The following is a 25733-nucleotide window of genomic DNA, read 5'->3' as shown; positions in this document are numbered from 1 at the left end:
TAGGGGTAGGGTCAAAGACTAAGTAATTAAGTTCGACTCACGCTTGACTGCACATTTCTAATAGGTTTTCCTGTCATCTATAGGTATAGGTAAAGAACTATTTTGTGTATATTTTTCAAAATTTAAGACCCAGTAGTTTCGGAGATAAGGGGGGGGGGGGGATGGTCATTTTTTGCCTATTTTCTTGAATAACTGCTAAACTATTTATCCTAAAATAACCGAAAAAAAAAATTGAGTTACTCACAATGAGCTCTTTCATTTGATATGTAACAAGATATAGTTTGAAAAAGTTTATTTTTTAAGGTTCCCATTTACACCCCAAAAGTGGCTCCCATGTTTACAATTCATTTGTTTGCGTTACATGGTCGTCTTTGAGTCACAAACTTGCATATGTGTACCAATTTTCACCTTAATTGGTCCAGTAGTTTCGGAGAAAACATTAAAAGAAAAACCGTAGGGGTAGGGTCAAAGACTAAGTAATTAAGTACGACTCACGCTTGACTGCACATTTCTAATTGGTTTTCCTGTCATATATAGGTAAAGAACTATTTTGTATTTTTTTTTCAAAATTTTAGACCCAGTAGTTTCGGAGATAATGGGGGGGGGGGGAATGGTCATTTTTTGCCTATTTTCTTGAATAACCGCTAAACTATTTATCCTAAAATTATAAAAAAAATACATTTGAGATTCTTACAATGAGCTCTTTCATTTGATATGTAACACGATATAGTTAGAAAAACTTTATTTTTTAATTTTCTCATTTACCCCCAAAAATGGCCTCCATATTTAAAATTCATTTATTTACGTTACACGTCCATCTTTGGGCACAAACTTACATATGTGTACCAAATTTCAACTTAATTGGTCCAGTAGTTTCGGAGAAAATAGGCTGTGACAGACGGACGGACGGACGGACAGACAGACAGACAGACAGACAGACAGACGAGTGATCCTATTAGGGTTCCGTTTTTTCCTTTTGAGGTACGGAACCCTAAAAAAGAACGTAAAATATATAAAAAAAAATTGAAATATATATTAAAGATCCGGAATTTGTCAGAAGTTTTTTCATATTTTTCTTCAAAAATACGCTTTATTTTATTGGCAACCCACAAAATTCCACGAATACCTATATAAGTTAAATACGACGTTTGCTAGTCACAGTTTTCAAGTTCCAGTTTAGCTGAAAACAGTTGTTGGTACAAGATGAAATACTTGCAGTTCTTTATTTTGGTAAGTTCTTTTGATTTTTAGTTTTAGTACACTATAAAGTTTATTCTAAGACGCAATGTATATTTTATATTATACTAGCTTTTGCCCGCGACTTCGTCCGCGTGGTGTTAGTAATTTGGGTAGCTTATTTTTGATTCAATCTGCTTTTTATCGATTCCCCGTACAAATTTCCACCCCCCCTTTTCACCCCCTTAAAGGATGACTTCTGGGATAAAAACTACCCATGTCCTTCCCCGGGACTCAAAACTATCTCTATACCAAATTTCAACTAAATCGGTTCAGCGGTTTAAGCGTGAAGAGGTAACAAACAGACAGACAGAAAAACAGACAGACACACTTTCGCATTTATAATATTAGTATGGATTATACTATATTTTTACATTAACTATAAATAAACATTGTATTGAAAGATAAATTAACTAAACTAATAAGGTCAATGTGGTTAATTCCGTCATAGGGACTATTCCGTCTGGGGTCCCGTTGTTTCCCATAAAGTTTTAAGTCATAATGCATTGTTTGTCATATTATCATTAGTCATAAAAATGAAACCGTTAACATTTCAGGATTTTCGTTAGATTATCCTATAGATGATGGTAATCCTGAAAAGTGACGCGTTTCTGAACCAAATGAATTATGACTAACGAAAATTCGGGCAAACAATGCATTATGGCTTAAAACTTTGGGAAACAATAGAGACCCATTCCGTCTACTAGCGTTTTTCTCGAACAACTGATAAATTCATCGACAAAGCAGCGACTGATTTTAGTTTCAGCAAACAAAAGCCAATGGTTTTTCTTTCTACGATTGAAAGTCGAAGAACTATACGCTCACAGACGGAATAGTTCTATGACGGAATTATCCATATTGACCTTATACTTATTTCAGGGGCTCCTTTTAGTTCTAACTATTGACTATAGCGAGTGCATGCTGCCGCCACCGAAGTATGACCCAGGTAAGTTATTTAAATAATATTTGTATCGTAAATAATTAGATTAATAGTTAAAACGGCTGCTTATAAATTAGCGAAAAGTGGAAAACTTGGCTGTCATCAAGTAACTCTCGGTAGCTCAGTGGGTAGAGCCATGGGCTAGTGATTCAGAGTCGTGAGTTCGGGATTTTCTTAGACTCATTCTACTCGGAATCGGCAGCATTCTCTATCCAACTATATATTTTTAAAAAGATATATGTAAAATCCATTACGTCACATTTTAGAGTGTTTTTTTTTTGTTTCCATAAGTAAAATTTTTTTAGTACTTATCTGTATTTAATGCTAGTGATTCCGAGTTGGAAGAATCCAAAAATAGATATCAGGATCTGTGAGAATCCGGTTTTCAAAAGTTCTTCTGGTAAACGCTCTTATAGATTGTTTTCCCTTATAGAAGGTCCCTATCATTTACCTTATACAGGGTGGCTAAACAATAATTGCATTTCCGTTGCCAGGGAGGTTTTTGGATTATGCTGAGCAACTTTTACTATGGGACCAACCCCGAAATCGCGAAAAAATAATTTTATGTTTCATACATTTTGGCTGGTCCATTTTCTATGGGAGGGTCAAAAACTTCGCTGGCAACGGGAATGTAGTTATTTTTAGCCATTCTGTATAACAATTTTCGTTTAATAATTTATTGATTATTACTTTCAGAGGACTTGGTGGACTGTAGACCTGGATCCTACGTGCAAAGTCATTACTACCACATCGCCTGTTTGTGCGTGAGACCTGGAGTAGCAGACGAGAATAGATGCATCGATACCTATCCAGTATAGGTCTACATACACACACACACAACACATTACACACAATAACACAACACACTACATACAATAACACTACACACTATGCACTTCCTTTGTACCTACAGATGTAGTGCATAATTATTTTCCATCATATTTTCACGGAAACGAACGTGTCTTGCTATTTCAGTCAGTCTCGGTACAAAAAGTAATGAGTTTGACTGAAGTAGCATGACAATAATACGGACGAAACAATTATGCACTACATCTGTATGCTAGGGGAAGCGGGGTGTGTGGAAAAGAAAGAAAATACATTTATTTAACGACACAGAACTTGCATTCCATGCTAGTAGTCACCAGCAATAATATGTTAAGAGCATAAGAGCGTGTCACATATTTCTGCGGCCTTCGAAGAGTAATATATTATTTATTGTAGGTGACTCTGCCGTGTTGCCTGGCCTGCCTGCTAATATTTTTCTCCTCCAATTCTTGACCTTCAAAAAGTGTAATGTAAGAATATATTTTGAATAAAAATATTATCGGATGCCTTTTGCTACAAACATTAATTTTATTCTGTATTACTTGTTATTTGGAAATAAAGAATATTGTCATTTCGCTTATTCAAAAATAAATGAGCTACTTATATCAAACTTATATTTTTTTCTTTACCTGTTTTAAGCTAGTTGATGTATTCCCTTCCCTATCCCGTTTTGACCACGATTGTCAGGAAAGTTTATAATAACAACAAAGAGAATAGAGTGTAGAGTTAGTGTAGGTTTGAGTGGACGCTCGAAGCGGAGCGTTCGGCGGGGCGTGCAGCGTGGCGTCGGGCTCACGCGTGATGTGAGCAGCGTGAACTAAGGCCGCTCCTATACGTGCGCATTTGTTTAACATGCACGCCGCACGCCCCGCCCCGCTGCACGCCCAACTCGAGCGTCCACTCAGGCCTTACACTTACACTTACTGTCATGATAAATGTTGTTGCCAAAGTACATTTACTGCCATCTTTCGACAATAGATTAAAACTAATCTTTTGTCGAAAGATAAGGATCAAAGTCGAATGGCGTTCTAACAGTTTTAATCTTTTGTCGAAAGATGGCAGTAAATTTACTGTGGGTACATAATTTACTTTGACAATCCGCCTCTATTTCAAAATTCTCTTTGATAAGAGGTATAATTACTGCTGTGAGTGATTGGCAGGTTTAACCCTATTGAAAAAAACAAAAACAAAAAAAAAGTGCAGTAACGGTTGATATGCGTAGTGGGGTAGTAATAAATATACATCCGGCTGCAAAATCAAATCAAATCAAATATCATTTATTGTCAGGCAACTAAGGCCCATAGATACATACCTTACAAACTAACATACATACAATAATAAAAATCTTATAAGCTAAAAATTATTTCGGCGACACGGTGGTTTCCTGGTATGTTGCATGTTCCGGTGTAGGTAGGATTAGGCAGATTCCCACGGAACCGCCGAAACACCACGCCCTTCGGCCAGAAGTCCGCGCTCGCGATGGTTTGCAAAAGTGCGTACCCAATGGAATTCATTTATAAAGTGGGTATGCACCTTTGCAGCTCACTGTACAGTCAGCTGTAGAGAAAAGGTCAATCTGCATACAAGTTTGTATGCAGTATTGCTGACTATACTTAAATGTTTCTGCCATTGCATATGCATTTAGCAATTTCAACTTTACTTACTATGACAAAAAATGAAAGGTCATTTAAAAGTTTAATCTTCAGTTAGTGATGATAATTATAAAAATATGAATTATTAATTATATGAATTAAAAGCTTTTATTTCGGACTACATATAATTATGTAACTATATCCGTAGTAGACTTAATACTACATTACAAAATGAAATTATATAAATAATAATAGGGTAAAAAATTTTTATTTAAAAATATTTAATACGTTGTAATTATTGCAGATAAAAATACGAACATAACCTTAGAAACCAACAAAATAGCAAATTTATCCAACATCGAAAGCAAAAACAAGGAATCTAACAGAACCGTAGTAAAAAGAAGTGCTGATGGCGACAGTATATTTTGGAATGACATGTATGACGATGAATATGGTATCAAGGACCCTATGGAAGACGATATGAAGGATAAATCCGCTATGAAATTGAATGATCTTATAGGTAAAGATAACTGGATAGGTTTGAAGTTCAAGAAGCTTGCTAAAAGTATAAAAGATAGAAGAAATCGTATGATGGAAAGGAAAAATAAACGGAATCTTAAAAACGCAAGGTAAGAGGATAAAATATGTAAAAAGTAATATCACCATTAGATTTCATCTAAAGTCTATTTTTTATTCGGTAGACTAAAATGACATTTCATAGTATGATATGACATTTTATGTTCATACTATGAACTGTCATTTCAGTCTACCGAATAAAAAAATAGACTTTAGGTAGACATCATTTATTGAGCATCCAAACTACTGTTGGTAGGTCCTAGAGGCTGAATTTGAAGAAATTAGCTCATTTTTACGAGACTCGGTGCTTTTAAAAGAACTTCTGAGTCTTGTAAGTCCCGAGTCGAGTCCTTTTTTCACTTTTTTGAGTCTTTTTTAAGAGCAACTCAAAAGGACTCGTGCCTGTGAGTAAAGACTCCGTCAACAATTTTATAGGTTATTGTATGGTTTGTGTACCCAATCTACAAAAATAACTTAGGCTCGCGTTGTCTGTCAGTAACAGTTTTTTAGGGTTCCGTAGCCAAATGGCAAAAAACGGAACCCTTATAGATTCGTCATGTCTGTCTGTCTGTCCGTCTGTCCGTCCGTATGTCACAGACGTCACAGTCACTTTTCTCCGAAACTATAAGAACTATACTGTTGAAACATGGTAAGTAGATGTATTCTGTGAACCGCATTAAGATTTTCACACAAAAATAGAAAAAAAACAATAAATTTTGGGGTTCCCCATACTTAGAACTGAAACTCAAAATTTTTTTTCATCAAACCCATACGTGTGGGATATCTATGGATAGGTCTTCAAAAATGATATTGAGGTTTCTAATATCATTTTTTTCTAAACTGAATAGTTTGCGCGAGAGACACTTCCAAAGTTGTAAAATGTGTCCCCCCCCCCTGTAACTTCTAAAATAAGAGAATGATAACACAAAAAAAAATATATGATGTACATTACCATGTAAACTTCCACCGAAAATTGGTTTGAACGAGATCTAGTAAGTAGTTTTTTTTAATACGTCATAAATCGCCTATAAATACGGAACCCTTCATGGGCGAGTCCGACTCGCACTTGGCCGCTTTTTTTATATTTAGATGTTCTTATAAGTTATAACTATTCTTAGGACTGTATAATTATTACCTTCTATCTTCTTCAAGTAATTATATATTCTATATTACTAACAGATCTGTTGCAATTTCAGAAACAAAACTCACACTAATACCAAGAGATCTGTTCCAGTACCTAATGTAAGTAATTTATAAACTGAAATAACTGAAATATTTTCTGAAAATAATTTAATTTGTTCTAGTATGTAAGTAATTTATGTCAAAAGTGTGATTTCATAATGGCAGTAGCGGAAAACCGCTTACCTTTGCCCTAAAGAGGAAATGTCTCCACCCGTCATCAAATATGTTCTATCCTATTCTGTTTCATCCATTCATCCTTTTCATCCTTCGCTGTGAAAAAGCATCCTGCGGCTGTAACGGTAACTGGTTTTTTTATCTATTCAAAATTCAGAGGAAATATTTTTCCAGTTTAGTTTCTTTATTTCTTAATGCGAGTGCAGTTCCTGGTACGACTATATCTATATCTATCCTATCTAATAATTTATTTACTTGATCCAATATAAGGTCAACGAGGTAAATGCGTCACTTGAGGTAAATGCGTCTTGTAAAGATTTCTTCTAAACGGAACATTTTAGAACTATTATAGCCGTCTGCATTAAAAGTTCAGTGACCACACTTCAAACAGAGAGGGTTGCAATAGTTCTAAAATGTTATGTTTAGAAGAAATCTTTGAAAGACGCATTTACCTCAAGTGATTTACCTCGGTTGACCTTAGGTAACTTTTCTTCGATGTCCCTTCTATTATTTCTTGAATAAGATGTGGTGTAGAATTAAGTACCTGATCATATTTCTCCTTCTATCTATGGTTAATGTCTATATCCTGCCCCTTCATATTAGGTATGCTGCCGTCAAAATTTTGCGATTTAACTCTTTGCCAGGCTAAGGGATATATATTTCCGACATACGGCACTTCAAACATGTGATGCATTCTATTTTCAATGAGTAAGACTGACATTCGACAAAGGGTTAAATATTAGGGATGTACCGACTAGTCGCCGACTATTCGGGAAAGCCGACTATTCGGCCTCATTTGTAGTCGGCGATTAGTCGGCGACTAGTCGGCAAAAATGGCCGATTAGTCGGCATTTTATAAGTGACAGAAAAATAGGGCAAAAAGAAATAAACAGCACATATTTTCATAAGCTTTTTACCTATTTTACCCAAATTTTTATTTAGGGTGCTTACTGTAGGGTTTTTGGTATTTAGCATACCTATTTAATTCGTTTTTAAAGTTACGGGTAGTTTGAAATAAGACCTAGCATACCTACTTAATAAGTTTTTAAAGTTAAGGGTAGTTTGAAATTGAAGACTGTTATTGGTTGGGTATAAAAAGAAAGACACTTGGCGGACAGCTCTCTTTGGTTGTTGAGTCGTGCTAGCAGGCGGTTGTCAAGAGAAGAGATTATTGTGAATTGGAAGAAGACAAGAAAATAAATGGATAAATATCTTCAAGGTGTTGTTATTTTTACACTTCAGAAGTGTGCAGAACGTAAGTACACGCCTACTGCTATTACTTATTGATTTAGTGAGATAACTGATAACATGACCCTTACTCTGAGCTTGGAGATAATTAATTAACTATACGAAATTCTAATGGATTACGTAAGAAAGATGGTACTGGTAACATTTTTATTTAATTTAAATGAGTACCTGCATCATTTATTAATAATATTATGATGATTATGATTATAGGCTATCTAATTGCATATCAGTTAAACTTAGGTTAGTTTGACCCATAAATGTAATTAAATGGACATAATATCAATGTGTAATCATAAGAATATATGCGTCAGTTGGTCGAGAATTCAAAGTATTTAACCACCATGCCACCGACAGCTATAATAATGTTCAGTTAACAAAATCAAGTACACGTGTTCTTCTTAATAAATAGATACGTGACTGTAGTTATTAACTTCTTTGCTACTTACTTACCCACACACATGTGGGAATTAGGCAGAATATGTCAACACGTGGGTCTTGATATGTGTTGGTTGGAGTATTCAAGGGTGCCTTAATTTTCATTATTTCTTCACTACGGCGCATAGTTTCAGAGATAAATTGATATTTATGATTTATAACCAGGTCTCGCAATTTAATTGAAGATTTTGAGTTTTGATTTTGATCCTTAATGTTAAAATTTGTGGAATATAAGTAGATGGCTTACTATGCAAACGGAGCATTGAATTTTCAGTCATTTTTTTTGCTACGACGCATAGTTTTAGATGATCAAACGAACTTACCTGAAGTGAAGTTCGATCTTAATTGTCATGTCTTCGCTGAAAGATTTATATTTTTTTACGAAGGTAGTTGCCCTGCAACGTTCGGACGTATTCGCACCTAGTTCATCGGTATCGTAGAAAGAGAAAAAAGACACCGCTCTTCTTCTACGATGCCGGTCGTGGTCAACCTCATTCTTTTCAGAGCCTACATATTTCAACATTGTGATTACAGGGCCCGAATAGGGTGGGAGGGAACTTAAATCTTTCAGCGAAGACATGACAATTAAGATCGAACTTCACTTCAGGTAAGTTCGTTTGATCATCTAATTGTCATGTCTTCGCCTCAAGATTTATATTTTTTTACGAAGGTAGATGTTTAGAGCTAGGCAATGTTGAAATATAAATAAAAATCAGTAATGAAATCAACAATTGTATATTTGAGAAGAAAAAAAAAATACTTTAAATACAGTAATATCACATTACTTATAAATGTATTAGGAACATATCAACATAATTATAATCTAATTAGATTAATCAGTCAAATAAGGCACTAGCAAAACCAGTAGTAGAGTTTGCAAGAGGCAGTTTATAAAAATTTGCAAAAACCAAAGATTGGTCTGACCATCCTGCTGTCTTTCTAATGGTATCGACGTCAACACCAGCTCTCTCGGCAGCTGAAGTAGATGCGTGTCTCGTGCTATGTGCACTAAATATGTTGGTGTCGATACCACTAGCCGACAGCATTTGTTTAATCCAACGTGCTATAGTTTGAGAGGAAACTCCATGATAAGGTCCCTTTGATGTTAAAATCAATTTATCCTCATTTATTGGTCTAATTGAAGATGTGACCTTTAAGTAATCTATTATTATTTTGGCTGGACATATACTCGGTCTCTGATTGAAAAAAGGTAATTCTAAGACAGGCTGTTTTCTACCTACACCAGATGTCTTAACTAAATCTTTAATGTGTATTACAATCCGTTCATTTGACATGATTATATTAGGTAATCTAATCAACGAAAGCGTTTGGCATCTCTGGCCAGTTGCAAGAGCCAATAAAACTACTAATTTTTTATTAATAATATCTAGACTCAAAATCTCATTAGGGTAATAGTTACTGAGGTGATTTAATACTATAGTAGGATCCCATGTATAGGAATACTTGGGGAAAGTTGGTTTTAACTTAAAAACTCCCTTAAAAAACCTTTTCAACCGATCGTCTTGAGTCAAATTATTTTCAGAAATAAGAGACAAAGCCGAACGATGGGTATTAAGAGTACCATACGAAGCCCCTTTCCCCAAGCATTCTGTTAAAAAATCTAATACATTGTAAATTTGTATATCCAGTGCGTCAATGCCTTTTCTGATACAGTAATGCCACCAAAGTTTTAGACTCGAGGAATATTGCGATTTAGTATTCTGAGATAAGGATGAAAGCATAACCTTTATTGCTGATTCCGGTACCTGCCGCCTTACGTACGCTTGCCGGATAATATACTCGCAGCCAGGGAAAGGCGTTGATGCATTGGATGAGTCTCTCTGAAATTAGAAAATAATAAATTTTTACTCGGCGTGAAAATTATACTTTCACCTATTATTAAAGATTTGTATAAGGGGAACCATGGCTGTGACGGCCATAGTGGCACCACAACGATTCCAGTGGCTTGTTCACGAGCAATTTTCCTTAATATTTTAAGTATTAATGAAAATGGCGGGAATGCATAAAAGAAGAATGTATTCCATTTCAGCGTAAATGCATCGATATTGAATGCGAAAGGATCTCTTTTCCAGGAAATGTACTTCGTACATTTCGCATTTATTCTGGATGCAAATAAATCAATTTCGGGCTTGCCGAACTTATTAACTATTTGATTGAAAGCCTTTTTACTTAATTCCCATTCAATATCGATGTTCCTAGATTCCCTATCCGCATCAGTATTTTCACAGGATCTAATATAAGACGCAAATATATGTATATTTCGAGTCTCACACCAAGTCCAAATTTTATTTGCAATGCTGTTTAAATGCACGTACTGTACTCCGCCCATTTTATTAATATATATTATTGCGGTGGTGTTATCGACGCGTAATAATATGTTACAATTACACAAATCTTTGGCAAATGATTTGAGACCAAATAAAACTGCTAATAGTTCCAAGTAATTTATATGGTTATTTGACTCGTCATGATTCCATGAACCACCTATGCTTTCACCATTGCAAGAGGCTCCCCAGCCGTTCATGGAGGCATCCGTGAAAATCTCAAGTTGATAATCATTGACTTCTAATGATTTGAATGTCGTTGAAATATTATTTTTCCACCATAACAAATCATCATGTAAATTACCTGAAATATTCATCATTTTGTCATAATCGTCGTTGTTATTTAATAAGGCCAAATATCTCGCTCTTTCTAATGTTTTAGTATGTAACCATCCATAAGTGACAGCAGGACACGCGGCTGTAAGGGTACCCAAATATTTCGCAAAACAACGTATTGACATTGTTTTGCTGGCTAGTAAAACATTAGTGCGGGATAATATGTCATGTTTCTTTTTTGCGGGTAGCTCTAAAGTCATATGCTGTGAATTTAAAATAAATCCTAAAAATTGACAAAATTTTTTAGGAACTAATGAACTTTTTGAATAATTAATTATAAATCCTAGACGCGTTAACATAGCAATCGTCTCATTAAGATTTTCCAAGCAGTCACCAAACGTCTTAGCGATAATTAAACTATCGTCTAAATATTGTACCGAGTCAAAACCACGTGACCTCAACAACGTTGACACTGGTTTCATTATTTTAGTAAAAATAAATGGCGCTGAGCTCAACCCAAACGGCAAAGCTATAAATTCATATAAAATATCGTTAAAATAAAATCTTAGGTATTTCCTGTGTCCATCATGAATTCGTACAGCAAAATAAGCTTCTTTGAGATCCAGATTTACCATGTAACAATCAGGTGTTAATAATTTTATAGCAGTCCTTATATCTTCCATTTTAAAATGATTTGATCTAACAAATTTATTTAAATTCCTTAAATTTAAAACGAGACGCTTATCACCGTTACTTTTAGGAACAAGAAAGATGCTGGATATAAATTGATTATGTACGGGTTCGCATCGTCTTATAGCCTTTATTTTACATAAGCGGGAAATTTCATTTTCAACTAGAACTTGATCGCATTTCGATAGCGATAGTTTCGGCAAAGTGCCCACGGCTTGAAAAGGCTCACTGATAAAGGGAATTTTATAACCCGAAATTGCATCTAAGACGACTTTATCATTTGTAATTTCCCGCCAATTATCAATAAAATCTGATAATCGTCCAGCGCGTACCTCGATGTCTATCGTCGGCGCGACGCGGGCGCCGTGTAATGGGGATGGCGTGCTGTGCGCGAGGACGGCGCGGGCGCCGCGCGAGACGTCGTCGCCGGCAGCGTCGATGATCGGCGGGGCGCCGGGGCCGGCGGCCGGCGGCGCACCGATGTCTGCGGGGGCGGGGGGGCTCGCGGCCCACCGCTGTGGTTCAGCAGCGTTCTTGTGTTGCGCTGAAAATAACGGGGCGGTGGGCCCCTCCAGTTTAAATTAGAAGTCGAACTCGAAGGGGCTTGAATTAATTGTCCAGATTTTTTTATTCCCGTCGAGTTTTTGATAAATTCTCCAAGTTTATCTCCAAAAAGATGCGAATCTCGTTTGCGGTCCTTAAAGGAATCGATAAAACTTTTTTCCAACATTGGCGTTACTAAAGAACGCCTGGTTTCAGTCTCAGTAAAGTGAGAATCTGCCACTAACTTAGACGCGTCACTAAGTAACTTAAGCGCGTCCTGTGTACTCAGAGATTTCTTTAGCATACCCGTAATTATCTTTCCGAGTATCGATAAAACACAGCCTAACTGGTTTTGTTTTTTTGATATCCGGGAATCCCTGTTTCTGGCATTTTCCAGTAAAACTGCAGCTATTTCGGCGTTAAGAATAGGCGACTTAGTAAATGGGCAATTTACTGGCAGTAAATGTTTTTTCGAAATTTCTTCCCTAACATCTTTTTTTAGCCCATCTCTTAAAATGGGCGTCAATATTTTTGACAAATTCTCGTTCATTTCTTCGCCCCATTCCGTCGCCTCAGGAACAAAATCACCTAAAGCCTGAAGTAACTCCGGATCGATCAGCTCGGGTTCGAGCTGTTCTGGTGCAGGGGTAGCCTCGACTTGCACGACAGGTTCCGCAGGCTCCAGTGCTGACGAGGGTCCTGGCGCTGGTTCCACCGGAAGCGACGCTGACGAGGGTCCAGGTACCGGTTCCGGATCCCGTGGTCCGGGAGGGTCCTCCGGGGCCTCGGCTGATACACCCAATTGTTCATCTAGCCCCACGGTTTGCGGAGGCGGCGGCGGTTCATCTTGAACAAAACAATAAAACAGGTTTAAACCTGCGATTTTAAATATATCGACGGTTAACATCTCGTGTTAACACTATAAAATTGCTACTGGTTATTATCTCGTAATAACTCGGAGCTATATTTTCCACTGCCTAACATCACGTGTTAGATCGGGGAATAGGGATACATGTGTAAGTTTCAAATCACTTTTCTATAGCTACAGCAAAAATGCACTAAGTAGGTACTCACCTTGTAAAAACTCCTCATCACTCGAATAAATTATTCGTGAAGAATTTCGTCTTAATTTTGCTTCGTATTTCTTAATTTTCTTCCTCCAACGCTCCTCTTCTGATCCTGACTTTCTTTTAGGCATGACGCTTGAATAAGATAAGTTTCACAAGACACCAAACCGAAATTTAATATTATTCACGCTTGGGCCTAACCAGGTGCGTTCGCCGCGCGCGCACGGACAAGAATGAGGTTGACCACGACCGGCATCGTAGAAGAAGAGCGGTGTCTTTTTTCTCTTTCTACGATACCGATGAACTAGGTGCGAATACGTCCGAACGTTGCAGGGCAACTACCTTCGTAAAAAAATATAAATCTTGAGGCGAAGACATGACAATTTGAGATAAATGAATGTTTATAATTTGAACTACCATTAAACATTATTTTGTCATATAATTCCTTTATAGTTTATAAGGTATTATGATATAGTATATAGGTATATGTAACACCGGATACTTTTACGTTTCATGCCGAGTTGTTGGAGAATATGGCTGACGATGACTCATGATGATCAACGGCGCTTGCGAACACCAGAAGCCTCGGTCTTCGCGGAAGGGAATGTAGCTGGACTAACAGCGGCAGTGAAAAAGGAATCCAGACCGAAGCAGAGTCCTGTTGTGAAAGTCAGGAGTAACCCCGCTTCGACAGCCTTAGCGAGAGGCACGCGCCACTGGACATCAGGTCATGTACACCTACTTTTACTATTATATAATGAATGATTTGATATGGTAATGTGTGTTAGATACCGTGAATTGCTTGACTTCATCTCGTTCATCGACATCTAGCACATATAACATAAGTATAAGATGAATATATTGCCAGAGGATAAGTTGAGAAAAATAAATTTGATGAACCGATAGAAACTATTACTTGTGTACCAATTATGAGAAATTTTTGCCTAAATATGTCAATGCGATATAATAACGCGTATATATCTTACGAAATAATAGATACGATCTATGAGTGGTTCTCAGCCGGTCAGGCCTTTGACCCACTTTTGTGATTTCTATTTGAACTGCGAGGAAGCTCCACATTTATAATGCCATCTGATTATAAACAAAATTGGACAATAGTTAGCTCATTAACGGCACATTTTCTGTGAATTGATTGATTTGTTGCTTTGTTTATTTATTGGTCGAGTATCGAGTATCGAGTATCGAGTATCGAGTATCGAGTATCGAGTATCGAGTATCGAGTATCGAGTATCGAGTATCGAGTATCGAGTATCGAGTATCGAGTATCGAGTATCGAGTATCGAGTATCGAGTATCGAGTATAGAGTATAGAGTATAGAGTATAGAGTATAGAGTATAGAGTATAGAGTATAGAGTATAGAGTATAGAGTATAGAGTATAGAGTATAGAGTATAGAGTATAGAGTATAGAGTATAGAGTATAGAGTATAGAGTATAGAGTATAGAGTATAGAGTATAGAGTATAGAGTATAGAGTATAGAGTATAGAGTATAGAGTATAGAGTATAGAGTATAGAGTATAGAGTATAGAGTATAGAGTATAGAGTATAGAGTATAGAGTATAGAGTATAGAGTATAGAGTATAGAGTATAGAGTATAGAGTATAGAGTATAGAGTATAGAGTATAGAGTATAGAGTATAGAGTATAGAGTATAGAGTATAGAGTATAGAGTATAGAGTATAGAGTATAGAGTATAGAGTATAGAGTATAGAGTATAGAGTATAGAGTATAGAGTATAGAGTATAGAGTATAGAGTATAGAGTATAGAGTATAGAGTATAGAGTATAGAGTATAGAGTATAGAGTATAGAGTATAGAGTATAGAGTATAGAGTATAGAGTATAGAGTATAGAGTATAGAGTATAGAGTATAGAGTATAGAGTATAGAGTATAGAGTATAGAGTATAGAGTATAGAGTATAGAGTATAGAGTATAGAGTATAGAGTATAGAGTATAGAGTATAGAGTATAGAGTATAGAGTATAGAGTATAGAGTATAGAGTATAGAGTATCTAGTATCTAGTATTGATAGTCATTTGGTTTATTGAATTAGAGTCATTTGGTTTATTGAATTATAGAGTCATTTGGTTTATTGAATTATAGAGTCATTTGGTTTATTGAATTATAGAGTCATTTGGTTTATTGAATTATAGAGTCATTTGGTTTATTGAATTATAGAGTCATTTGGTTTATTGAATTATAGAGTCATTTGGTTTATTGAATTATAGAGTCATTTGGTTTATTGAATTATTGAATTGTAGAATCGTTGAATTATTGAATTGTAGAATCGTTGAATTATTGAATTGTAGAATCGTTGAATTATTGAATTGTAGAATCGTTGAATTATTGAATTGTAGAATCGTTGAATTATTGAATTGTAGAATCGTTGAATTATTGAATTGTAGAATCGTTGAATTATTGAATTGTAGAATCGTTGAATTATTGAATTGTTGAATCGTTGAATTATTGAATTGTTGAATTATTGAATCATTGAATTATTGAATCATATTTTTAATTCATAGGTTACTGCAGTTAATGTTGCAGCATTACATTGAAATGATTTTAATATGATGATTTTAATATAAGCGATAATGAAGAGTGCATGGTTGACCTGTAGAACTCACCACAATTAAACCGAGATCGAGGAGGATTGATGGCCTCTTATTGGTTATATTATTATGTTTAAATATTATGTTTAAATTAAGACTTGATAAAAATAGATGTACAATAATAAACATTATCTCATTACTAGATAAGCTGATATATTAAATAATGCATGAACTATAAAAAACTCGTCAAATAATAGTAGATTACCATTGAGGCAGTTTTTAAAAGAGATAATTTAATAATAAGAGATATTAATTTCAACTGGGAGGTTATTAAAGACACGTATTGCGGTAAAGAATTCACTTTTATACTTTTACTTATTGCCGAACTTGAAATTTGATAATTATATTTATACTAGTGCGCAAATCGTAATTAAAAGATTTATTCTTAATATTTTATATTTACAAAAAGGCGAAGCTCCAGTATGTAGATCTCAATTAACGCAAGTATTTCCTTGAAGAAATCTCTGAGTGGATATTGGTGATACATGTTGCGTGGGCAGTTTTCTTACAACCTAAACATAATTACAACGTCGTCGTAATCACCCCAGTAGTTAAATGATACCATATTTCAGTTACGAAATATATGCGATTCCATGGTATACATTTTTGATTGTATTCTAGAACAAGTCGGAAGGTACGGATAGGTAAAACATCAGGTTTTTGCAGTTCTATCGTTTATGTCTGCCATGTAACATTTGAAACGTATAATTTATTTAATTCAACATGTAGAGAAAATATTACTGGTCCTTTTTCTGCGGAAACACGCCTATTTAGGTGCTATGTTTATTCCCGAACTGCGGGATTTGGTATGCTGTAAAGACGTTTAGTGAATTAATATACTGTTCAAGTCTTTCATAAAACAATATGCATATTATAAAAAAATCTAATAGTCTGAAAATCCCAACGCGTCTTGCGATTGATGGACTAAGTACTTTGTCAGCTTGGATAAATCCTAACAAGCTAGAATATACGACCTTCTCTGAAAACATTGGGAGGGGAGCTATTAGGTATAGGTTTTTAGTACCAGATGATTAATGCATTGATAATGGGAACATAATAGGTCAAGTTTTACACAATAATTACTTAATTATCGCTGTTATTCATCATAGTAATATTTTATAAATTATAGTCAGGGTTAAAGTTACTGAAAGGTTCTCGGGAAATATTCCTGTCTCAAGAGTGAGGTTTATAATTGAAGATTTCTTGACATGATAATGGAAAATGATGTTGAAGCCACGAGAATTTGATTTGATTCGTGTGCTGACACAGCTAAGTACTACCATTTTAGAAAAGATTTGAACTGGTTCATATTATATATGGCAGGAAGATTGATAGTGCTTCAGTCACGAGAATTGAATTGGTTCGTGTACTCTGTTGTTTCAGTCACGAGAATTGAATTGGTTCGTGTACTATCTACCTGCAGATAGAGATGATCATTACTCATTAAAATCGAATAATAAATGGCAATTAATGATCTGTTACCCTGAATTACTAGTCAAGGTGTACACTGTTGTGATTATTAACCCAATGTTGGATATTTTTAGCAAGTTGAGCGCCGCACCTCTACCGGCGTCCCCCGCCTCGCGCCGCCTGAGTCCGATGCGAGCCGTCTCCAGCAGGAGCCCGCCTCGCGCCGCCAGAGTCCGGTGCGAGCCGTCTCCAGCAGGAGCCCGCCTCGCGCCGCCAGAGTCCGGTGCGAGCCGTCTCCAGCAGGATGTCTCCGGCAGAAGAGTAACAATTTTAACCCTTCGTATGCTTTAGTCAAAATTTACCACTGAATTAATAACCTTGAAACTGTAAATTCTAGTCCAAATTGTGTGGCAGGCATACGAAAGGTTATTTAGATGATGTTTTTGAGATTTTGACTTGCTGATGCCTGATTGAAACTGTTTAGTATCCTATGCGATTAGTGTATCCACTGTTAAGTAGTATACGTAGTCTGTCGGCCAAGTGTAGGGTTTCCACCTGGCACGTGTATGAGGACATACACGGAGTCAGGATGGACGAGTGTAGGGTTTTTGGTATTTAGCATACCTATTTAATTCGTTTTTAAAGTTACGGGTAGTTTGAAATAAGACCTAGCATACCTACTTAATAAGTTTTTAAAGTTAAGGGTAGTTTGAAATTGAAGACTGTTATTGGTTGGGTATAAAAAGAAAGACACTTGGCGGACAGCTCTCTTTGGTTGTTGAGTCGTGCTAGCAGGCGGTTGTCAAGAGAAGAGATTATTGTGAATTGGAAGAAGACAAGAAAATAAATGGATAAATATCTTCAAGGTGTTGTTATTTTTACATTACGAAAACTTTTGTTCGAAATTATTGACCTTGTGGTCGCTTTTTAATGTCCGATTGTGCGGTCGCCGTATGAAACATAACCTTAGGATTTTATTAATTATTTTTTTAGCGTTACTATATGATAAATAGCGCGACGAAAGGGTAAAACGATTGTTTTTTAGTGCATTTGAACCGAACTTAGACCAAACTAATGATCTGGCCGACTAGTCGGCCGACTAATCGGCCATCCGAGCGCCGATTAGTCGGCTAGTCGGCCAAATCAATAGTCGGTACATCACTATTAAATATTGATCATGATATTCATGATAAATACATGCCTAAGTGTTGAATTTTTATTGAACAACAACATAAGTATAAACTAACAATAAAAAGTAACCTAACATTAAAACTACCTACTTTAAAAAAAAACTAAAAATCTATATCTAAAGAGGGCCCCTGGGGCATAGTGCCAAAGATACTGGCAGCATTTCCTCGCTGAATTGCAAAGCTTATTCGTTGAGCGAGGAAGCTGCCAGCTCTTTTGTCCCCAGTGACCTCAACGCCTCAACCAGCCGTTTGGCCAAATCTGTAAACAAATGCAAAATATCTAAGTTGAATATATGTAGAGGTATATGCGGATCAGTGCCTAAAACTGAAATATGTTAATAAATAGACAAACCTAGAATTATTTATATTTTAAAAGGACTCCGGCAAGCGTGTGTTTGAGGATCTGACGGCGAACTTGAAGAGAGTGTGCGATGAAGCTGCCCAGGCTGTCCATGAAACTACCAGTAGGGAAGGTGATTTTCAACAGTAATTATATATAATAATAATAACTACCGAGATATGGTAAGACATAACTACCGGAGATATATCCTGAAGGACGGTACGGTCGACATTTGTCCCGGAGAGTCACTCAGGCATATCATCTCCGGTTGTTCTAATCTTGCTAACGGCGAGTACTTGCACAGACAATCAGATAATCTCGTAGCCAGAATTACTTACCTATTCACCAGCAGCTTGCTCTCTTATACATTAAGCTCGTAAAGATGTTTCTGAACTCGACTGTACAACCGTCTTCTTCAAATAGGGGAACATTAAAAGATCCAGACGATTGAAAACCTCCTTTATATGACAGCGTTATCAATGAAGAAGTTTTTGTTTTTCAGTGCGAGCTGATAATAGCGACCAGGCCTCTTCACTGATGCAACAGGTAGCAGGTCTCATGTCGGAGATGGTAGACCTACAGGTTCGAGAGAAGACGTGCATCCGTAAGTTTTATAGTTTTACTACAGACCCGGGTTGCAGTCCGTCTGTATCGGCACTAAATGGGGCTTCATACCAATTAAGAGCGAGCGTTCAACATACTTATTTTTGTAAACACATTTGTGACACATTAGCTGAGTTACTACGTTAAAAAGGCTCAATTTGTGTTTTGTGTTAACATTTTTGTAAAAAGTAACATATTTCATTGATTTTAAGTGTAATGTACTAACATATTACAGAGTTACCGGAAGACCTGCGCAGTTTCCTGGCTTGGTTGACAGCGCCAAGCCCTGAAGAACACAACGACGCGGACTTCTCTGTCCATACTTACGATGGCGGTGGGTTTCATACACTTTAAAGGGGTCATCCATTAATTACGTCACACGTTTAGGGGGAGGGAGGGGGTCAAGAAAATGTGACATGTTGTGACATGGGGGAGGGGGGAGTCACAAACATTGTGATGTCACTTTAACTTCATCAGTAACCGAAAATTAATTTATATTTTTTTATTCGCTGTACAGTAAAATAATGAGATTTTGGATGTAACTTTCGTTGTGTTATAAAATTACGAATATTTATATATCAAAAATATTTTTTTATTAAAAAAATAATGCCGAGTTAATATTGTCGATTTCGTTGAAAACAAAATTGCCTAAAATGTGACGTCACACCAGGGGGGGAGGGGTTTGCAAAATGTGACCAAGTGTGACAAGGAGGGGTATAAAAACCTAGAAATTCGTGTGACGTAATTAATGGATGATCCCATAGGGGCCCACTGATTAACAGTCCGCCGGACGGTATCGGCCTGTCAGTAAAGTTGTTCGGAGCTGTCAACTTTGTTCTAACTGACAGGCCGATATCGTCCGGCGGACTGTTAATCAGTGGGCCCCTTAAAACGGCATGTTTCCCATTTGTCCCCACCCCACGTCACCGCCGCCGCGTTATAAGAGTTCCTATTCCCATCTGTGTCCTGCGGGGACAAATACACATACACCACTTACTAGCCGCCCAGCGGCCTAGAAAAAAATCTCCCGTTCCGTACTAATTTGAATCTTAAGGGGATCCCCACGCTAATGACCTTCGATCTGAATCCTTTAGTTTTCTAATATTTTTTGTAGCTTATCATATTAGCAGCAACGGCACAGAATAAATAATAGTACTAAGTACAGAAGACTCACTCTCTAACAAAACGCGTCTGTTACGATCAGCACAGATATGATAAGATAAGATAAGATAAGATAAAAGATAGTTTATTCAAGTAGGCATAATTACAATGCGCTTATGAACGTCAAATAAAGCCCGCTCAAAAGCTTATGGCCGCTAGGTGGCGACAGCGCCACGCGCGGCTTATGGCTTTCTCCAAAATTGGGGCCGAACGGATGTACTTTTAGCTACCTGTAGCAAAGCGACGAAATCGCGGAGTGAGGCACGCCTGGCAACGGCTTTAAGCAATTTAGTACCCCTATTTACTTCAAAGTTCATTATAGTCTTCGAGATATTTGGCATCAAAGTTGAACAATTTTAGGCCAAAAAACTGGTTTTCTGGCCATAACTTGTGTTAATTTGTGTTAATTAGTTTAAAATTAAAATCCTCTACACGTTTTTCGGGACGTCAAAGACGATCCCAAAATTTGTAGATTTCGTATATCTACGATCCTTCACAGCAAACTAGATGCGAAAAAAGTGTTTTTTTTTATACAATGTTTTAAAAAAACATAAAAATTAAGCATTCATTTCTTTCAAAATCCGGTTGACAAAAATGGAGATAAAAGATTGAAGAACTGATAGCCGTTTGGTTTATAATTCTATCTGTCGTGTAAAAATAGGAGATGCGATTCAAAACTTGTCAAAAATCGATGAAAACCGCAGGTAGCCGCATAACAAATCTAAATCTTCATTCGCCAACAAACTGGTAACAGTTTGGCGATATTATAAATTTTGTTTGTGAGCATGTACCTTTTGTGTAAATAAATAAAAAATAAAAAATGCATTTGTCTTGGCAAGTTCAGATGCCTGGGAGGATAGACCTTAGTTATAAGTACAAAAACTCTATAGTAATTTTTAGATCCCATGTCGAATCTGCAAAATCTCGACGAGCTACTATCTTCCGACGCAAGGAGCGAGTGTCTCGGCACCATACACGATGTAGAAGACCTCATAACGCAATATGACAGGATGAGTGAGGAAGACAAGGTGAGACACTATCGTCATTTTAACCTCCAAGGCCCACTTGCAATCCACTAAATCGGGGTTAACCGGTTAAACCGTTAACCCAGTGTCAAATTATACTGGTAACCATAGTAACTCCAGATTTAACCCGTTAACCCCGGGTTAGTGAATGGTACCAGTGTTCTTATATAACCACTTGTAAATCGAGTTTGAATTGTAATGGACTAAAAGAATGTTCCTAATTCAAAACTTCAAAAATGACTGGGAATTGGGAAGTTAAGGTTGTATGTCGAACACAACCTCAATGAGCTATTGTCTTCCGACGCAAGGATGTCTGGGCACTATACACGATGTGGAAGACCTCGTAACATAATGCAATATGATGAGGTATGGAAGACAAGGTGAGACTTTATTAGATGTGTCAAATCACATAGGCACCTAGCGAGGTCCCTTTGTTTCCCATAAAATTTAAGTCAAATTTACTGTGACTACAAAATTTACTATGACAGGACCCCTCTATACTATCTATTCTCTTTGACCATACGTTCAACCATAGATATAGTAAGACAAGAGTGCTCACTCCATACATCAGTTCAGTCTATTAATTTCAGTGTCTACATCCAGCATCGAGTAGCGGAACTATCAGTAGGTACTGCTACTTGACAATAGATGTAGCAGTACTGATAGTTCCGCTACTCGATGCTAGATGCTAATAGTCTTTTTGGTACTAAAACTGATGTCTCCATACATCAGTTGAGCACTCTATGTATTTTTTCTCTATGGTTCAACTGTGAAATGTGAATTCTTTGTTTCTTTTTCAGAGCAAAATGGGCGGAGTGAGGGAGTATCTAGAGCATCAGTTGCACTATCTACATATGCAGTTGTCCAACTTCAACGAGTATGGGGTGTGTAGAAACAATAGGGAATATTACGCGCCACTTTCACAAGCAGTCACAATCTAGGGGTCTACCCGCAAACGCGAGTCGAAATTTTGTTATCTAACCTCTCTATCACTCTTGCATATTCGAGTGATAAAGAGGCGAGCGGTTTCGATTTCGCGTTTCCCGGTAGGCCGCCAACGAACCGCCTTGATTTATCAGTCATATTTTATTGTCTGTGAAAATTTGTCAAATAATCTTTAATAGAAAAAAACCGACTTCTCTAACTACTAGCCTAACCCACTTAACTTCGCTTATACTTTATTTGGTAATATGTATACATTTCATGGTAATCATAGTGGTTTATTTAGTTTAGGTATCATAGTGGTTTTCCGGGTCAAGCTCCGGGTCCGAGTCCGGATCTGAATCCGGGTCCGAGTCCGAGTACGGGTCCGAGTCCGGAGTCCGGGGCCCAGTCCAAGTCAAAATCGAAATTCAAAATCACAAAACGTGTACTATGCGTCGTTGAAGAGTTCTGTTCTGATTATCATCATCAGTTCCACTTCATCAAATGCGACAGTTTTTAATGTAAATGCTTGATTTTTGAGGCTAATCTTTACTTTATGGACCGTCGATTTGGAGGGAGTGTTGGGTATGGGGGGGTAGAGGGTGTAAAGGGCTACCCCCCAGTCCAACCCCCATGGCGCGGAACCCCATGGTTATGGAGATATCCATGGTTAAAGTTTGTATGAAATTACTATGAAATAAAGGAGTAATGTCATAGCAGACGTCGAAAGGTGCCGTTTTGTGTAAATTTATATTACCTTTTATAACACACCACCATTCTCAAGGTCAACAATATCTCAAGGTCAACAATATCTCAAGGTCACGCAATTTATAATCACCGAAATCTCAAGGTCACCAAAATTTTTGGTCTCCAGAATCTCAAGGTCACCAGAATCTCAAGGTCACCAAAATCTTTTGTCACCAGAATCTCAAGGTCACTTAAAACCGAATCAGAGCACCCCACTATCCACGTGGGCTTGTCTGTCCTACCCCTAGAGAGCAATTCCAAAAACGGCGGCGCGGAGGGAGGGCAGCCCTCGCCCGCCGTGACGGAGCGCGGGAACGAGCGAGGCGAGCGGCTGAGGCTGGTCGCCGAAGGCGACCAGTAAGCCGAAGCTGCAGAGCCGAGTGTAGTGAGCGTGCTTTGTCACGCGAGGGCGGAAGGGCTGCTCTTCCGCAGCGCCGGAGCTACCCAGATCCAACAGCTTCACCGCTGAGGTCGAAGGCTCATGGAGTAGCCCCGAGGTCAGCTCGCGACCTCAGGGGTGACGAAGCGGGCCTTCGGGCGAAGCGCGCCCCCCCTCACCCCTCACCCCCTCCCCCTTGAAATTATGCTATATTCCCTTATTTCATAGTAATTCCATACAAACTTTAACCATGGATATCTCGATAACCATGGGGTTCCGCGCCATGGGGTTTGGACTGGGGGGTAGCCCTCTCCCCCCCTCCCCCCTCCCCCCTCCCCTCCTCCGCACCCCAAAGATCGACGGTCCATAAAGTAAAGATTAACCAAAACTATAATGGGCGTTTTTTTTGTTGTCCCAAACACTTTTTTTTTCAAATTTGGGATTTTTTATGTTATTTCTACTCAGAATCACGAGCTCTTTCTATCCTAATAGGAGAAAAAAAGTGTCCTAAAGTTTATATTTCCATTCCGTCACCATTTTTCATAGACTTTGTATGGTGGTCGCGTAATGGAAAGATCGAAAAATGTATGGAAATTTTGGGACACTTTTTTTCTCCTATTAGGATAGAAAGAGCTCGTGATTCTGAATAGAAATAACATTAAAAATCCCAAATTTGAAAAAAAAGTGTTTGGGACAACAAAAAAAAAGCGGCCAAGTGCGAGTCGGACTCGCCCATGAAGGGTTCCGTATTTAGGCGATTTATGACGTATAAAAAAAAACTACTTACTAGATCTCGTTCAAACCAATTTTCGGTGGAAGTTTACATGGTAATGTACATCATATATTTTTTTTAGTTTTATCATTTTCTTATTTTAGAAGTTACGGGGGGGGGGGGACACACATTTTACCACTTTGGAAGTGTCTCTCGCGCAAACTATTCAGTTTAGAAAAAAATGATATTAGAAACCTCAATATCATTTTTGAAGACCTATCCATAGATACCCCACACGTATGGGTTTGATGAAAAAAAAATTTTTGAGTTTCAGTTCGAAGGGAACCTCAAAAATTTATTGTTTTTTTTCTATTTTTATGTGAAAATCTTAATGCGGTTCACAGAATACATCTACTTACCAAGTTTCAACAGTATAGTTCTTATAGTTTCGGAGAAAAGTGGCTGTGACATACGGACGGACAGACAGACGGACAGACGGACAGACGGACAGACGGACAGACGGACAGACAGACAGACAGACAGACATGACGAATCTATAAGGGTTCCGTTTTTTGCCATTTGGCTACGGAACCCTAAAAACGCCCTGATAGTTCTTCATCTAAATCGGTTCTGCGGTTTAAGTGTGAAGAGGTAACAGACAGACTGAAAAACCGAGTTACAGATGTAGTGCATAATTATTTTCCATCGAATTTTCACGGAAACGTACGAAAGTGTCTTGCTATTTCCATCAGTCTCGGTACAAAAAGTACTGAGGTTGGCTGAAGTAGCATGACAAATACGAATGTTTCCGAGAAAACACGATGGAAAACTACTATGCACTACATCTGTACTTTCATATGTATAATATTAGTAGGGTTGTGAAAAACTTCAGCCGGGGATTTGAACCCATGATCTGAAATTTTAAAGCCGTATACCTACCTACAAAAAAAATTAATAAAGTGTCATTCAATAGAACTTGCTAACTATGTAAACAAAAGTTACTAGTAAATTGACATGCAGTGTCAATTTTAGTATGGCGGTTTGTTTAACATAGTTAGCAAGTTCTATTGAATGACACTTTATATTATTATTTTTATCTTTTTCAGTCTTCAGTTATGTACCATGAGCAGATCCGAAAGCGTCGGCATCCAAAAACATCAAACAAACAACGAAAACGAAATTTATACAAGTTCCTAAACTATTACAATAAGAAACATACCAAACACACCGTTTTTGATACCGCCACTGATGATTATAGAAACATAAAAGGAAAAGAAGTAGGAAAAGAAGTCAGAAATGAAAATGATAACATAAAACACCACAGAAATGAAGGTAAAGGACTTTTTGATAACATTGAAATTAAAGATGATAAACTTAATGAAAACGTGGCTCTAAGAAGGAATGTTGAGAGTGATATGAAGAGTTTGAATGATTATTTGAGTGCTTTGGTAAAGGATAACGATAGTTTCGTCAAATATGATACCTAA

The 25733-nt window shown here is 37.2% G+C and overlaps 1 protein-coding gene and 1 long non-coding RNA gene across 2 annotated transcripts; both read left to right on the top strand.

The window, feature by feature from the left end:
• Nucleotides 1-2100: 2100 nt before the first annotated feature.
• LOC134659371 (uncharacterized) lies at nt 2101-2968 on the top strand. Its single transcript, XR_010097805.1, has 2 exons — nt 2101-2182; nt 2873-2968. It is a non-coding gene; the product is annotated as an uncharacterized LOC134659371 (long non-coding RNA).
• A 2060-nt stretch (nt 2969-5028) lies between these two features.
• LOC134658958 (uncharacterized) lies at nt 5029-25733 on the top strand. Its single transcript, XM_063514565.1, has 8 exons — nt 5029-5222; nt 6366-6411; nt 18732-18828; nt 19198-19299; nt 19534-19632; nt 21360-21487; nt 22285-22368; nt 25353-25733. The coding sequence occupies exons 1-8, from the start codon at nt 5029-5031 to the stop codon at nt 25731-25733; spliced, it is 1131 nt and encodes a 376-aa protein (XP_063370635.1).

The sequence above is a fragment of the Cydia amplana genome, chromosome 24 (genome assembly GCF_948474715.1).
Source record: "Cydia amplana chromosome 24, ilCydAmpl1.1, whole genome shotgun sequence".
NCBI classification, from domain to species: domain Eukaryota; kingdom Metazoa; phylum Arthropoda; class Insecta; order Lepidoptera; family Tortricidae; genus Cydia; species Cydia amplana.
Note: the sequence above shows the minus strand (reverse complement) of the source record. Positions and strands in the feature narration are given on the sequence as shown.

Excerpts from the sequence above, each read along its gene's own strand:
- LOC134658958 (XM_063514565.1), top strand. The coding sequence starts at position 5,029 with ATGTATGACGATGAATATGGTATCAAGGACCCTATGGAAGACGATATG. Across the intron at positions 19,633-21,359 it reads TGTCCATACTTACGATGGCG|ATCCCATGTCGAATCTGCAA; the intron begins GTGGGTTTCATA and ends AGTAATTTTTAG. Across the intron at positions 22,369-25,352 it reads CCAACTTCAACGAGTATGGG|TCTTCAGTTATGTACCATGA; the intron begins GTGTGTAGAAAC and ends TATCTTTTTCAG.